Genomic DNA, 17,462 nt, shown 5'->3' with positions numbered 1-17,462 from the left:
TATCTCGAACATAGTTGCTCGATTCCGATTGATGGTGAGTCCTCGTGAAAATATAAATATGACTCATATAAATATATCAATTTTTTGACAACTACAGTTATTCCAAAAAAAAAGCTTTATATAAGCACGATTGTTATTGAAGAAAGTTTGTTGATTGAGAATAAAATGGCAAGCTTAATTTAAATTTATTCAAGAAGGGGGGTTATTTAATGAATTAAATTACTGCTGGCATTTGCTACAAGTTCCTCCCTCCAATTATAATTTGGTCAAACATACCTCAGCTTGCGACTTGCTGTCTTCCAGCGCTGTATTTTCTGGTTGTCTTTTGCTTGTTAGTCTTATCTGGATTGTGTTTGGCTACCAACATGTTCTATTTTTAGATGAAATGGGCATTTGCATAACCTCACAGCTGTCACGCTGAAATTGCAAGAGACCTTTTGCAACCTTAAACATGTAAACTTGCAATAACTCGAACGTTATTATAATCCTTTCTGAATGTTGTGCAACTGTGTTGTTTAGCAACTACTGACAAAGATTTATGAGAAATTATACAATTTCTGGAAGGCCATTAGTTGTTATGAGACGAGTGTTTGGTGCCTTTGTAATTTGACCCGGACATTAGCGGACGATAATCGATAATGATATCATGCCCATATACATTCGAACAGATACAACATCCTGCGTGGAAGTAGCCAAAACTATTATTATTATTCCAGTTGTAAGTTGGGAACTGTTTCATCAAAAAGACCTGCATCATAGAGGGTATGTCCAACTAAAAATGAACTGTTTACTTCCCTGTCTGGTTTTAATTACCCTGTGTGAATGTTTACTTTTGTCCTGATAATGGATGATTATTGTGTAGCCTGATGCGAGGTGAGACTGATTCAGTTCAATTTATATGTACCATTTAAAAAGATGTTCAAATATCAATTTTGTATGGTCATAATCTACTGGGGACAAAACAATTAATTCAAACAACGAACACAATGACTTTTATGCGTTTATTAGGTTGTAAACTATTCAAAATATTTTTTATACGATTCGTTAATAGCCGCGAAGCGATAGCGGCTATTATTGAGGACATCTAGTTTTTTCGAATCTAAAGGATTTGGATTCTATTGGTGTGCTGTCTTTTTTTAGATCTGTTCACGCTTTTTTCGGTTTTTCAGGTCTGTGAGAAGTCAAATTAGAGTGACGATTTTAGTCGCGTTGAAGTACTAAATGAGGAGAAAATTAGAGTAGATTTAAGGCGTAATTGTTTTCAAACTACCTTTAAAGTGGAGTAAGAAATTGATGTTTGAACAAATTTTGGGCTTTTAGAGAGGGAGTTTTTGCGTCAATTTGAGTTCTGTTTTCAGAGTTTCTCTTCCTTGAGTGCTTTTAGTACAATGTCTATGTGTTCTAATTGCGCCTAGTTGAAATTGCTAGAATTCATCAAGGGGCAGCTGCAACTTTTTATGACCTGAACACTTTTTTTTATCTAAAAACATAAAAGAATATTCGATTTTGCGCACTTTCAAAAATTCTTTCTGTCGTCTTATCACTTAGTATCACTAATGACAGGTCTCATTGGTTGATGATGAGGCACAAAAGAACCTATTTAATGGTCCAAGTTAATAGCTTATTAGTTTTCATGACTTTGACACTATTTGTTCTCAAATATTATGAGTTAATGTTTGAGTTTTTGTACTTTTGTAGTTTTTGTTGTCTTATCGTTTATTCCCATTAATAACAGGCCTCATAGGTTTCTAATAGGGTTATTTTAGTCGATTAAATCGCTTCTGTTCAAAGCTGTTGCCTTCTATGACTTTGACATCAATTGTTTTCAACAAATATTATAGAATTTTGAGTTTTGCGAGTTTTTGTTGTAAACTTTATTATATAATTTCTTTTTCTCATTATTGACCGTTTTTATTTGTTTCTAAAAAAGCTTGTCCTTTTTTTGAAATCTTTTCAGTTATTAGCTTTGCTTTCTTTGACTTGTACCCTGCCTTTTAAAAAAAAACAGTTTCTGAATTTTTGAGTTTTGCAAGTATTTATTGACGTTACTGCTGGGTTATTATTTAACCTCATTAATGGCAGGTTTCATCGGTTGATAATGAGAAAATTTTATTAATACCCTGAGTTCTTAGAAGTCAATTTTTGATTTTGAGCATGTCTTTAAAAATAGATCTGATTTTTTAGTCTTGCTTGTTTTTTTTTGTTCTTGTGGTAAAACTGCTTAATATCAATGGTGTCGAGCTAATTTTTCTCATTGGACATCTAACACTGCTTATTGTTTGTCAGTTCAAAGATAAATCAATTCTTTGGATTGTAATTCGGGACGTGTCCTGCTATGTTTTATAATTTTTCCCCTTTGATGATTCTTGCTACCACTGACTTTTTCGATTTCAGTGACTTCTATTGCTTTGCAGTTTAAATTTCTGTGCGTAACGTGATTTTTTCTGCTTTTAAGTCAATTTCGTGACGTATCTCACTAAAATAACTGACTTCTGAATTCACTTAATGAACTTTAATTTTATGAACATTTACTAGTTACAGATCAATAGAGTGCATCTAAGTAGCGTTAAACGTATATGCCCTAGTTCTTGAGTATTAGAGTCTTGAATTTTTGATTTCGAATATTAATTTGAAGTATTTGTCTCATAAAAATGACAGTCCGAGCTAACCCAAAAAGTCTAGTGGTCGATTAAAGGACTGGTGGTCATTCTGTCTATCTTATTTCTTTAGTTATTTCAATTACATGGAATGCCACAAGCGTCTATCGGGGCTATTTTCTAGCTATCTGCCGGCTATGTTTTTGGTATTCAATTCATTTTTTAAAGCAAACTAGATTGCTGTTGGTTTTTTCCGCTCTTTTATTTATTTATTCTTTAACTTTTTTTAATTATACGTGTTTAATTGTCTCGAACAAAATTTGAAGCATTTATAGTAAACGTGTGTGTTCCTTTTTTATGCAATATTTTTGCTTGAGTGTTTTTGAGCTACTCAGATTTTTTGCACTCGTAAAGAAAAATTTATCCTGGGATAAAGCCCCTGAATTAAATTGCTCCATGTTCGAGAGCAAATTTTTCTGGCGCTAGTCTATTTGTTTCCTCATTGCATCATTAGGGGAGTCATAATGTTGGCATCATCTACGTAAAAGCTGTTTAATAGCAATAAGAAATGATGCCTTGATTTTTTACTAAGTATTGCTCATTTCACCTCTAATTAACTAGTAACTATTTCACCAGTAATCACTTAGCAACTAATCCTTGATGACTTTCGCAAGCTAATCGTATCGAAAAATAGGTTATCCAAAATGAACCATGTTATTTTTAAGGTGATATGAGATATGAGACATGATGAGAATATGCGAGATAAATTTTAATAACATTGACAAACCAATGAGCCAATTTCTGTTCAAGTGGTTGCCCAAATGAAAACCTTAAAGAAAATATTAATTTTTTACTGCTTCTCAATGGAGGAGAAAACATTGGTAACGTCACCGCAGTCTTTTTCTAAGTTTCGGTCAATTTTTGATTATTTGGAAGCTTAATGGCGTCCATCTTTGTACCGAGCTTGTTCAATTTCAAAAGTTTGTAACATTAAATGCTTTTGATATGTTGTTTGCTATTGAATCTTGTAAGAGTTGTTTTCAGCTGAACCGGGTTATCAACCTCTTTGATGCTCTTTTGGTGCAAGGGCTGTTTTGGATTCTTGAAGCCTTTCTGACATTTAATTTATCACATCTTCATCTTTATTGTCTAAATAGCTCGCAGAAAATCTGGACATGTAATTCATACTCAAAATATATTTTTTTTAAATTGTCTTTGAATCAAATTTGCTGCCAACAAATTTTGCTCGCATAATTGGTTTTTGCAGTGTAAAAGCATAACCAGCTATGCTAAATGGAATGGCTGATTTTGCGTAGGCGTTGTATAGTATGAGAAATTGTCTTAAGTAATTCATTTGAGTCTGTTCAGAACTTCCTTTCTGTGTCCAAATTGATCCCAGATACTTAAATGAATCAGTTTTCTCTGACGATGTTTGGTTGCTGCTGTTTTTTGCCAGCACCTAATCGAACAATTCCACATTTTGGTTCATTTAAAGTTAGTTTATTACAGCGGAACCAATATGTTTTTCTCTATGGTCTTTCCTCACTTTCACCCTGAACAGCAAATACATATCATCCGCATAGAGATCGAACTTGCAATCGTTGACAGCGTTCAATTATTGTACAAATTGACCAATATAGGGCCTAGAATTAACCCCAGGTTTGCAGGCTAATACCTAACAGCATTTGGTTAAAAGACAGAAAAAAATGAAAATATTTTTTTCGTCTATCAGAACTTTCATTAATGTAATAGCTAATGGGAAAGATTCTAATATCGAAGGACGGATGATACTTTTAAAAGTCAGATGTAAGTGTATCCCTAATTCTGGCTTGATAAAGACAAAATGAATCTCTTTTTTTTCGGAGTAATTCTAATTTTGTTCGCGCAAAATTTGTTTGCCTCGTGTTGTCGAAGTCAAACTTTCATCCACTTATACAAAATATTGTATGCTACTTTGGTGTAAATTTAGCCTTCTATGTTTTATATCAGCTTATTAATAGTGAAACGGTTGTTCGGTCATATCAAACCAAATAATAAACCGTTTGATTAATACGTGTCTTTCTGATCTTTTTTGTTCGAAGGATAGCTGCAAAAAAATAGCCTTGATAATCACTGAAAAAACTCACAAAATCTCAGAGCTTGTATTTTCGGTACGGCTATATGAGCTCTCAAAAGGCTAGTCAATTAAATATTTTAAAACACTCTGACTTTTTGAGTGACTTTTATGCCCTTGACTTTTTTAGATTTCAAACGAAAAGTTTGTCGAAATCGGTCATTTTTTACTTCAAATTTGATTAGTGGTTGTAGTATTGTATAATAATGTCTGATGACGTCATTTGGATCCCCTTAGTGAATTTGAAGCGCCCAGGCTTCAATAGATCTGAGCTCTCACTAGTTGTTCGAGAGCAATTCTTCCTACTTTTTTGTTTATATCAGAAGTTACTTATTATTTGTAAAGTTACTTAAAATAAAATGTTTCGATCTAAGAATAAGACATTTGTCATCACTCTATGTGATTCGAAAAAGTGGTTGTGTCTGATTGAACAATTTGTTTTTCAGTTGTACTCCGATCTATCGATTTAAAAATCTTTACTCGTCTGCGCTCCGCTCATACATTTCCACTCGTACCCCCATGAGAAAAATAGTTATTTGGATAGTCGGCCAATACCCCTGTTTTTCTGTGTTAACTACAGCCATAAATAAGTAGGATATATACTGGCTCAGAGTTCTAATTTTTTAAGTTCATATTTGAGATTAAAATTCAATTTACTGATTCACTTTGACCTAAGATTATTTTGTACAATTGGTCAAATATAATTTGTTTGAATGGTTGTATTATATGAAACAGTTGCCATAGATAGAGAAGGATCGAATAACTGTTAAATGAAGCTGCACTCTTCAAAGTTGGAGTTTACGTTCGATGTGTTGATTGAGTCTCTGAGTGATGTGCCTCGACTGCAGGGATCCATTCAGTGCAAACTCAGACTCCTTGGAGCCAAGAGGGGAAGTCTACTTCTAAATCGCAGGTTCGTGAAAATTCTATTTGTGGAAAATAAATACCCATGCCAACACTATGGCTTAGATTATTGAAAACTGTGAAAGCGAAAAGATGCTCAAAAAGCTTTTGATTTTGTGTCCTTGCTTGTGTTAAAATAAAAATATTGCTTCAGTTGAAATAAATGTCATTATATTTTTTGGGTGAATAAGATCATACCCTTAAGAAATGAGCGGTCGTCTCAATTTTATGGCTGACGTTTGGCAGAGAAAAAATAATTCGGAATCTTCTATTAGAACCTACACTCAACTTGTAAGTATCAGCGTTAACTAAGATTTTAGCGTGAAAGAAAGTTAGTTTATTTGATGTTCGCCTCTAATATGTTTTGAATTGACGACAGGCTAAAAGATGACAGAAAGGTGATAACAGAGCCGGTGAAGATAGAGAACCACCAGGCACAGTTCAACTCAAGTCACTCTTTCGTGGTGCAGATGTCTACAGACGGCAAAGCAGTCCTCAGGTCACAGATTATGCGAGTCTCCGTGAAGTTCATTGACACTAACAACTCACAGAAGAAGTTGGGATACAGGTCGGTTACTTTTTTAGTCGTTTTGTTTCTTCAAGCAATGAATTTATTGTTGGTCGGCTTTTCGTTATAATGACAGTTGAAAATTGATTAATTACTCTCGAACGAAGTTTGAAGCAACTATAAGAGGCGCACTCTTTTGACTTTTTGAGGAGTAACTTCTTCACCCTTGACTCGTCGAGTTTTTAGGGATCTAAATTACTCTCGCATTCAAAATTTTAAGCAGTTGAGCTCAACTGATGGCAATCTACAACTAAAAGTCAAATGAAAAGGGCGCGCAAGTTGGTTTCAAGTTTTGTTCATAGTTGGCTCCAATAAACGTATTTATTGCTCTCAAACGAAACTGGTAGCTATTATTTTAGTTCTGTTAATTTGCATGGGACCTATTCGTCGTCTGTCAATTTTTCTAGTGACTTTCAAAAGCTCTGAATGAGAATTTGAAGCTGCCTAGTTTAACCGGCGGCAGTTTTCTTTTAGAAATTAAATGGAAAATTTGTTAAATTCGATTACATTTGGAATTTGAATCAGTTGACGTTTCAGTCAATTATATATGTTCTGTGGTCTTTTATGCGATTTTTCTTCGGACCCATTTGACTCCTCGTCATCAAAAACGATATATACAGGTAGCGCTCGGAGGGCATTAATTAGCCGAGCAGCTGTCTGCGAGTCTGACGCCTTTCTAATCTCTAAGTATGCGATTCACCGAAACTTTTTTGAGGAGACAATTTAATGTGAAGGATTGTGCTTAATTTGAAAATATGAGTCCTCCTCAGTCAACCTCCACCGCAACACTTTCCCCGTCCACCCTAATTGGCTATTTGGACTCCCATCTCATCCAGTCCTCTCAAACCGACGATTGACCCCCTGCACCGAAGCAGTTTCTAATTGGTCGCCGGGCCCCAGATTGGTTGAACATTTTGTCGGTTATATGAGATATTTTGAAGCCCTTTTTAATAGCCGCGAAGGAATTTATTGGCCTTCTCTTGGTTTTTTATTTCGTCGTCAAGATTTTTGTTACCACCATATGATGTCACAATCACTTCAAATCTGCTTTTTGTTCATTCGTTCATGCAATTTCAACTGAATTGCGTGCGTGACGTCATTTTAGTGGAGCGAGTTTTTTGTTCATTTGCGTGATTAAATTTTTTGGTCACACGTGATTCACCTCACTCTCAAAAATGACTTCCTCGCTCTGAAGTTGACTTTTCTTTACTTTGATTCAAAGAGATAAGGTCAAGTGAGTGTATATCACTCTAATTGAAAGTTGTTCAATAGCAGCTAATAGAAACAACAATAAATTATACAGATCCGTAATCAAAATTTATTATCTCAGCCCTTTATGAAAAGAATACGTTTTTTTGTCTGTCTTTTTTACTTTCTTTTTGAGACTACAATTCTGCGAAGCTGTTGCGGCTATTTTCTGGCAGTCTGCCAGCTATATTCTCATGCTATGCTCCCGGAAGTTGCAGTTGAAACCAGGCCACCATTTATTTTTGCCGGAGAAAATTTTCGATGACGTCCTGTTTATATCTTTGACCATTTTTTTTTACTTATTTTGCGAAAGTTTTCAACTACTGAACTCATCGATGCGAGCTTACTCTTAAGAAACAAGGCATAAAATCGGCAAAAAAAATACTTCACTGCTCAATTGAATTAGTTTTAGCAGTCCTTAAAAAATTATTGACGTAAATCAGATAGATACTGGGGTTTAGCTTGTGCCTAATGGTGATTTTAGACTCCAATTATGTTTGCTCCCATGAAATAGATCAGCAACCTATTTCTATTTTAATAATTGCTTCAGTCACCAAGTTAATCGAAGTGGCTCTCTTGGTTAGTTTTATTGTTAAAGATTATTTTAATGTAAAAGAGTCTGCGGATCTAAACAGACGTTTTTAATTGCTCTCAAACGACGTTTTATAGCAATTATATTCGTACTGTGATCTTTTTACGCAATTTTTTGCGCGAATGATTTGTTGTCTGACCCATATGACTTTTCATCCTCAGAAGTGGTTTAAAGAGGTAACGCTCGGAAGGCATTAATTGGCCGAGCAGCTCTCTTAGAACCTTAATAGTCGCTAAATGTGCGATTCACCGAAACAATATTTTGAGCTGACAATTCAATGCGTGAAGGACGATTCTTTTTGTTGAAATTTTTGACCCCCGTCACCCCTAAGCCCCAGGATTCCTAAACCCCAGCTGGTTACTAACGAAGCGTATCACTCGCCAGTCGCTTGAGAACAATTCGCCCTACTTTAGTCGGTTATGTTTAAAAGAGTTTGAAAGTAATGATAAGTTGTTACAACGCAACTGGGAAATGAACTCAAATGTCTTCTATAATAGCTTTTTGTTAGATTTAGCCTTTATATTAGGAGCCAAATTAGCTATCTTTGTTGCTTTGTAAGATTAAACGAACCAGGATGCTGACAAACTTTATCGAGGAGCAAGTTGGTTATTAATCAAACAGCTGTGTCAGATTACTGCTCGAAACTCCGTATTCTCTAATTTAGTGGCTAACTTGAATCTATACCCCCGCAATGTACTTCGTTAAATTTTTTTGCATGGTTAAGTGGTGTTTAGAAGTGCAAAATTTGCTACTGCAGTGATTAGAATAGTTCCGCTTCTCTCACATGCTATCCATTTTAATGACTGGGCTTGATGGTCAGCATATGTTGATGTTGGTATGTTTGCAGTGACATCAACCTGGCAGAGCTGTGTCCGGGAGAGAACACGCGGAAGCCCCTTCTTACAGGGTACAGGAACAATAAGAAGGAGAGACAGGACAACTCCAGAATCATTCTCAGGATCAACATGCGACTTACCAGAGGTGCATTTGTAGTTACATTACTTAGGTAGCATCGTCTGTGGCTGTGTCTATTGGTTTTTTTGGTGTTGGTGCTGCTAACCTTGTCAGCAGATTGTTTGATTGTTTATTTGCAACAATTTATTTTCATAACGGTCAAGGAGCCTTTTCCGATCAGTATTAAGTGATACTCTCAATACTAGTTAGTAAAGCATATTGATACCTGACATATCTAAGCGGCGTCTTGGAGTTTATTATTAATTGCTCTTGAATAAAGTTCAAAGCAATTATTGTAAACGTGTGTCTCTTTTTTATGCAAGATTTTCGCTTGACCGTTTTGACTTTTCGAGTGACTTTTACCCCCTTGACTTTTTGCGTTTCGCGTGATCTAAAATTCTCTCTCAATCACAATTTCAAGCAGCTGAACTCAATGGCGGCAATTTAATACTAAGAGTAAAATGAAAAGTGCGCCGAAACTGGTGCCATTTTTCATTTTAAATCTTAATAGTGGTATATGTTAACCTCTAATGTGGTTATTTGAAACCCACTATTGAACTTCTTAGTCCCATTTAGAGTCCCCCCTACCGACTGAAGCAGGCTCAAATTGATTAGAGCTCCCACTAGTCGTTCGAGAGCAATTCTTCCGACGTTTAGTCGGTTATGTTTTGTGACTAGAATTTTGGACCAATTTTAATGGTCATAGAGCACTGATATCGAAAACCAACACTCGCGCCTGATTTATAATATTTTGCCACAACTTTACACAAATTTAATTTCAAAATTAAAGTTTAAAGTAAACGTATTTGGGTGGATAATGTTCATGAGCGACTGCATAAGCGTATAATGTTTTCATCGCTCGCTTTAAATACATAATGGCCGCCTAAAATATTTTTTTTTCAATGGTGCGGCAAACTTTGTTTTTCCATAATTGTAATTTTTCTTTAACAGTTTTGAAAGCATCTATGATTTTGCTCGTTTGTGTTTTTAAAGAGCAGCCTTCGACAGTCGTGTCATTTTGAAGCGATTTTGAAAAATTTTCTATAAAAACGAGAAGTATTGAATTTTGATCTCTTCACTCCATTTTTTTCACTCCATTTTTTCGTCTCTGTTGATGGATCTTTTTTTGCGGGTTCGGATTTAAGCAGCTGCCGGTTTCAAATGGCGAAAAATGTTATTGTCAAAATTGACAAAATAAGCCAAATCTAGATTTCTCATTTTGAATAACATGAGTGATAATATTTCGCTTTAGTACACGCCATTTTTGGCTACAGTGTTTAAACTCCAGTACCAAAATTTTAGTAGGCTGCAATGTGTACATCCCAACCACATGTTTAAAAAACCCTCCTTCAGCGTCGAAAATTGTATCTGCTTGCGCAGGGGATCCGATGAGTTTTCTCTCGGCTGGAACGGAGTACAACTCGTACAACTTGCGAGAGAGGAATGTGATTGACATTCTGAATCCGAATGCAACTGCTACCTCTGTTGGTGCTGTTTCGGCTGGGGGTGGATCAGCTGCTCCTGATTCTGCTACTATACACTCGACTTTAGCACCTCCAGAAGGTAATTGAAGTATCTGTGTCGGGTGTTTGTTACCCTAGACTCGCACTTATGCTATTTTTCTAAATTTGTTTTTTTAGATCTATAATTGTGCATGCCTGAAATGCTTGATTAGAAAAAAAAACTGTCTGCTTGAAATCTAGCATTACAATTGATTTATTGCTAACAAGAAGGGATTTCTCTCCATGTTTGCGAAATTCTTTAAAGAGTTTAATTCACGGCAGTTTTTTAAAGAAAATGCACAGTTTGCTACCCAAGTGCACATATTTGATATCATATCAACTATAGAGACGCCCTCTTGCAATGCTAAGCAGCTGTTAGACGATAAAAAGTAACTGTGAGCTGAACGTCTGAAGATAATCTGGCAATGCTGTTGGTCAATTGAATTTGTACTGGGAAATATGTAAACAAACAGCTTTCGATTACCTCAGTGTTGTAAATGTTTTGCTGCTACAAGTTATTTACTATGTTCCTGTGTCCTTAGGTGGTGGATCTCACTCTCGCAACCCTTCTGCCAACGTAGACTTCCCCTTAGTGGGAATGAACCCCGATCATCATCGTCATCTCTCCACAAACTCAGTCCATTCCCGACAACCCTCCCAAACAGAGACTTCCAGCATGTACAATTACAACTTCAGTTACAATACCACCTCAATTGCCACCATCGGAAACAGACACTCGATGGCATCCGCCACCATCGATACCCTCCCACCGACCTCCAGTTCTGCCGTCTTCTATCATCATAACGACAATACCTTATCCTCGGCAGCCTCCAACCCCAGTCTGATCCTCCGCAACCATCCTTCAGGTACTACGACGTGCAATTCTCCGACAGCATCAGAAAATATTGCGGGCTCGGGTCGACTGGGAGGCGTAGCCGAAGACGCGGCCGATGCACTGGCACCGACAAGACGAAACAACCGAGCGCTTGTAGATAGTTTGTTTAAAGAATTTTCAACGGTACCCGAGAGTCCAGATTAATGAATGTAAATTACCCTTCAGTTCCCCGTTTCTAGGTGCCAAATATTTAACGTTACCGGAGATTAGCCTAATGTTTACCAGAAAATTGTTGCTATGCTTAAATAATCAAATTGTGACGTGAACTGTTTTGGTGTTAGCATTTACATTGAGTTTAAGTTTATGGTTAAAGCTCATGAGTATGATATCAATGAGTTCAAGGCTGTGGCTTCAAGTCAGATTTAAGTTTTTCTGCTATTTAGTACCTTGGATTACCGGAACAAATAATTGTAACGTCCGAAAATTAGTTGAGCTACACATTATTCTGGCAATGATAGTTTAAACAATTGTCTTGATTATAATTGCGCTTGCTAATCTCTGGTTGCTTAATGGTATTAAAATCAATTAATTTGTTTAATTGTGATCTTGTTTTGGACTATAATGACATTTATACAAGCTAACATATCCACTGCGTTTTAAATATACGGACACAATACTGTCACCCAAAGCAGTAAAAGAGTGCGTGTTGTAAATTTCAATTCAGTTTGTCCATACCTTGCAGTGATGACGCATAAAATCCCTAACGTAATTATTGTTCAAAAAGCAGCTTCTGTTATAAAAACAAACTGTTAAGTAATTGTTAAATAATTGCTAAGGCCTGAACAATAAAAAATACAGTGGTAAATTTACTTAAAAGTCACATTAGCTGCAATGTTAATGTAATTTTACTTTACCTTAAGTTAACTGAAATTCACCTAAAAAGCTCAGGGCGCGGTGTCTTAAATTTAACCTTAACGTACCTTAACTTTTACCACTTAAGGTACTTTTCAGGTGAAGTTAAGGTAAGTTCTGGAAAAATTTTAGGTGGTACCCCCTTAAATTTATCGTTAAATTAAAGTGAGTTTAGGCAATCTTTGTGTAAAATTGAAGTAAATTAAGGTCAATTTTTGTAAGGCAAAACTACCTTAACTTGTCAAGGTTAAAAGAATTGCAAATAAAGTTATCTGAAAAATTCATGCAAAATCAACCGCACTTGAAGCTTCCTGAAATACACAAAAGGAGTGAAATTGTCGGAAATATTTCCTCCAGTTAGTTTATCCACCAAATATTGAGCAAATTTTCTCCAGTATTTGTAAGTTTTTAGTGAATCTCAGTATGCAAAAGTCGTCCACTTAGGCTTCACACTTTTGGAGGGCTTGGATAGAATGCTCCGCAAAGTCGGACCCCGGAAGGTTCTTACAAAAAAAAACAAAACGATAGAGAAAAAAAGGTGAGCGATTGCCGGAAATATTTCCTACTGTTGGTTTATCCCCTTACTCACCGCTAAGGCAAATTCAGTACTGAATCAGAAAAAATTCACTATGCAAAACTTAATGAAAATTATTATGATCATGTCGCTTTTTGAAAATTACAGAGCGTTCTTCAGAGCTATACGAAATGACTCACGCGAGCATGAATTTGCACTTTCTGATTTTGATCTGCGATTTAAGTACGTACGACTGTGTGTCATCTAGGCATTTATTATTACATCATGTCTGGTCTCCGAACAACCTCAATTCCCGCCATATTTGTTTCATAGCAGCATCAACTAGCAGATTTGATCGTAGGAAGTTTGATCGTAGGAAGTTTGAATACACGCAGGAAGTTCTCGCGTTTTCCCTGCTTTCTTTTCCTTTGACTTCTCAGACCAGTCCACTGGATTGTCATTCGTGAGGAAGGTTCACAATTTACTCGGAAGAGGCCGGACGTGTAAAATTGGTTACTGTAAATGACTCGGACATACAATACGTGCATTTTGGATTTGATCGCCCAAGGTGAAATTCGTTTGAGATTAACATGATACACCTGAAATACAGAAATAAAAGGCCGAAACCAAGTTCGGATTTAATTAATGTAAACAAATAAAAAGCTAAAGAGGATAACATACAAGGTAAACACATACAGGTTGAGAGACATACAGGATGAGTGACATAGGATGAGTGAAATTGTGACCCAAATCAATTTTTCGGATCTTTTCCGGTTGTGCCCCCCCCCCGTTAGAGAGCAGATGTCATTATATAAAAAATCCTTGTGTTAAATATTGCACGTGCGTCTGGGGGGTGCAAATATGCGCCCACTAAGCTTGGGGGCACAAACGGAAAAGATCAGATTTTCTATATGATGCAGCAATAAATCGACACTCCCAACCCAGATTTTTGAGCTCCTGCTTTAACCTACTTTCAAATAATACTTGCGATTTTTCAAAAATAAATTCAGCTGGGTGCAGCAAGTGAAACTGGAAAGTGTGGAAAGGAGACAAAAGTAGTGTAATAATCTAAAATTCTTTTCACTTTTATATCAAATTTTCTATTTGATGGATCAAATTGACCACCCCCAACGTGTGTTCTTGAGCTCTTGCTTTAACCTTCTCTCAAATAGTACTTGCGATTTTTCAAAAAAACAAAGGGTTGGGTGCAAGTGGAAACTGCAAAATGTGGAAAGGAGACAAAAGTAGTGAAATAATCTAGAATTATTTTAACTTTTATATCAAGTTTTCTATATGATGGAGCAAAAAATCGGCCCCTCAACCTAGGTTTTTGAGCTATTGCGTTAACCTTCTTTCAAATAGTTTCGTGATACATTAAATCCAGTAACTCCAGTAAATTGCGAGGTCCAATGAGTGAACCCAGTTCTCAGTCAACTAAAACAAGGTATTATTCAAACTATAAACAATGAAGACTGAATGAATAGTTATGAACTTATTGAATTTATGGAAGACTCCGACTTGATGTTGTTGTGTACTCTTTCATGATGGCGCTTGAGATTTGATCTGTATATGGTTTGGAACTCGCAGAGGTTGCATTTTGTCGGTTGATTGCTTTGCTGATGAATCCGTGATACATGGCGCGCAGTGAGGTATTGCGCACGTGCCATGTAGTCACAGTGTGCGCACTCGTACCTTCTCTTCATGCGCTCAACCACCACCACAGTCTGGCTTGGCGCCCGTCTTTTTCTCATGTTTGCAATCAGCTCGCCCTTTTTATCATCAAGTTCTACGACCTTTCTCAACGTAACTATGCCATGGCATGTCTTTGTATCCTGATGAGTAACAAGAAGATCTAATTCTGTATCCTCGCACGCAATGATCGACTGATCAAATTCGAATATTACCTGTACATTTTCCATGATCTCAATACAAACAAGAATTCAATCAAACAGTCAACAAAAATCAACAGGCACAAAGTCAATAAAACAAGTTTCAATCTGAAATACACAACATAAGAAGACCATTGAGGCTACTATTCAGATACTGGAAAAAGATAAACTGAAATACTGAAATAGACTGATTAACACTGGGGGATTGACACCCCACGGGCGAAAGTCCGAAGCTTTTACTACTTATTTACTTATATTACTACACCACAACTAATTCTGACTCCACCGATCTCCGTCGACATCCACCGTTTCCACCTGAAAGATGTGAATGCACCAATATATGGTAAAGTTAGAGCTAGAATAGTTTTTGAGGGTATTGCCATGTTAAAATAATCATGCATGTGATCGAGTTATTTGAAATTTTCAAAATTTGCTATGTTCAGTCTGTCAGTTCTTTGTATGTACAGTCTGATGTGAAACGTTCTGCGCAGTGTTGACCAATAATGTAAATGAGGCTGCGAAGAAGAAGGACAGACTTGGATGTTTCTTAATCGACTCTGGACAGACTGGCAAAATAATTTATACTGCTATTTGTCTGGTACAGTAATAGTTACATTTGAAAACCATGGGTACAGCGCTGAAACCCGTTGCAACCATAGTCCTGGTCTGTCTTAACTATTGAGCAAAATTTTTCCAGTTTTTGTTTAAGCGAATCTCAGCTGGACAGAAAAAGGTATGCGGTATTTATTACAAGAATTAAGCTGTCCCATAGTCACCCACTTCTAATGCATAACTTAACGCATACGCTCAATTTTACAAGATCATGCTGAAGTTCACAAGGTTCTGTAGATTTTTGCTAACCGTATCTGTTGTTAGATTTAGAAAAACAGGAAAAAAGTGATTTTTTTGCAACAGCAAAGTTTTGATAAGCCTGAAAGAGAACTTTCGATTTCTAATGAATTTACGTTGACACGAATTTTTTTGTCTGCTATTATCTAGAGAAAACTAGAGTAATAAGAATAATATGATCTTGTATAATATTAACAACTTCCCTATAGAAATTTTTGGTCAATGGGCATTCAATCAAATTCCAAAAAGGAAACAGCTTGAAAAAACATTTATCGTTTCATTAAAAGATTATTCTTAGTAGTAAGGAAGGAGTACACCATTGACCACTTTTTGGCTCTTCCTCGCCCCCTCCCCAAACATGATTGATCATGCGCTCGGATAATTGATCTAGGACAATTTTTCCATATATGTAAGTGTTCTTGCCTGAACAGTTAAACGATTTACCTGAACTCCATTTTAAAGTAGACGAATTTAATTCCTTCGTTGTTGATGAGATATTTGCTCATTATTACAATCTGGAGATTAATGTTTCCACGACCGACCAAGATAAGACTGCCTGAGGGCTTGAATTCTAATCTGTTTATATATTTGTGAGATTTGCGCAGAAACGGATAATAGTCCTTTTAACAACATTTAACTCCAAACTTGCGTTTGATCCGCTCTACATTCTTATGAAAATGTTACGTAATGGTTTTTTAGAATGCAAGCTGAAACTAAAACTCAAACTTGTCTCGTTCAGATTGAGTGTAGATTGTTTTCTTTTAAAACATAAAAGTTATATGCTTCATGTATTACATTTTGAGACAAATTTCCTACTCGAAAACAATAAGCAACTGATTCGTCCAAAGAGTTTATATCAAGTGCAAAAAAGCATTCCGAAAGATTATAAAAGAAAGATCACTAAACGAATTGAATCATAGGTCTGATTTACTATTTCTTTGTCCAGCAAATGATCAGTCAAAAGCGGAAAAATCTTCTAGTTGCCAGTTGAGCGACTTCTTCCCTGGTAAAAATCAGGTTCATTCGAAATTGGTTTCTCTTCCATTTGTGCCTCCCCCCAGCTTACCGTCTTAATTAATCTTCTCCAGTGATTTTTGTCTAACGCAATTTCAGGCTATGCAGCCACGTTTTCCATGATAGTACAGTACTTTTATTTGCTTTTGTACTGTAATTTTATTAGGATAAAAACTTAACTGTAAATAAAAAAGTAGTATAGAAGTTACCAGGCAATTTTAATTTTTGAAGAATAAAATCAGGAGACGAATCAAAACCGAAACCGTTTAAGTTTTTCTACAAACTCAATTTGTTTTGGACCGTTCGGTGATTGTATTACGAATTCAAAAATTTCCGTTGTTTGCTAAATATATCTATCCACGAATTGCTATCTGGTTACTCAACGGCATAGTTCGATAACCAAGAGCGTGTACCCTCCGAATGTTCAATATCAATACAATAATGATGGTAGTTTTGTGATGGTGCCAAACATAATTTTTGTTGTTTTTTCTCTTTTTTTAGTATGAACTGGAGTAAACCTGTTAAGTTTTTTGGCTGATCGAATGGTATATTGTAATATTTTGTTTTTGTAAATATAAGATCTTTCAGGAGTGTGTAATGACTTTATTTGGCAATTCAAATGTTAACTCAGCTGGGTTTTTCTTTTACTTTGATACTGTTTTCTAGAGCGTACAAAACTTAGCTAAAATTAGGGTTTAAATGTTATGTAAATGCGCCCTCAGAATTGCTAAGTATGAAATATTTGAGTTAGTTAAATAAAGGAAACTGTTCCCATGTTTTAATGTTTCTGTCTTCATAATTCTAAGGTTTAAATGATCGTCTTTTTGTATATGCTACATAAAAAAGTTTATTTAAATTTTTGTAAAGGTTTTTTTTAAATAATTTTTTGACAAATTATTAACTTAAAAATATAAATACATGACTTTTAATGCACTGGAAAATACAATAACGGTTTTTTTTGTTTCTGTTATA

At 35.8% G+C, this 17,462-nt stretch overlaps 1 protein-coding gene across 3 annotated transcripts; it reads left to right on the top strand.

Moving 5' to 3' along the window:
* Window positions 1-78: 78 nt before the first annotated feature.
* LOC142342647 (uncharacterized) lies at window positions 79-11,611 on the top strand. 3 transcript variants are annotated; one of them, XM_075394091.1, is made up of 6 exons: window positions 79-718; window positions 5,455-5,623; window positions 5,993-6,181; window positions 8,869-9,002; window positions 10,356-10,538; window positions 11,020-11,611. In XM_075394091.1, the coding sequence occupies exons 2-6, from the start codon at window positions 5,481-5,483 to the stop codon at window positions 11,514-11,516; spliced, it is 1,146 nt and encodes a 381-aa protein (XP_075250206.1). In that variant the 5' UTR covers window positions 79-718; window positions 5,455-5,480; the 3' UTR covers window positions 11,517-11,611. The 3 variants fall into 3 exon arrangements, with proteins under 3 accessions (XP_075250206.1, XP_075250207.1, XP_075250208.1); XM_075394092.1 differs by having other exon boundaries at window positions 5,446-5,623; XM_075394093.1 differs by having other exon boundaries at window positions 79-762.
* Window positions 11,612-17,462: the final 5,851 nt, after the last annotated feature.

Source organism: Convolutriloba macropyga, chromosome 7, assembly GCF_964194025.1.
Source record: "Convolutriloba macropyga chromosome 7, txConMacr16.3, whole genome shotgun sequence".
NCBI lineage: Eukaryota > Metazoa > Xenacoelomorpha > Acoela > Convolutidae > Convolutriloba > Convolutriloba macropyga.
The sequence above is the reverse complement of the archived record's forward strand: the minus strand, read 5'-3'. Positions and strand labels throughout refer to the sequence as shown.

Bases quoted from the DNA above. Each gene is read 5' to 3' on its own strand.
- LOC142342647 (XM_075394091.1), top strand. From the start codon at position 5,481: ATGAAGCTGCACTCTTCAAAGTTGGAGTTTACGTTCGATGTGTTGATT. The intron at 9,003-10,355 runs GTGCATTTGTAG...CTGCTTGCGCAG, and splicing joins CAACATGCGACTTACCAGAG to GGGATCCGATGAGTTTTCTC. The intron at 10,539-11,019 runs GTAATTGAAGTA...CTGTGTCCTTAG, and splicing joins GACTTTAGCACCTCCAGAAG to GTGGTGGATCTCACTCTCGC.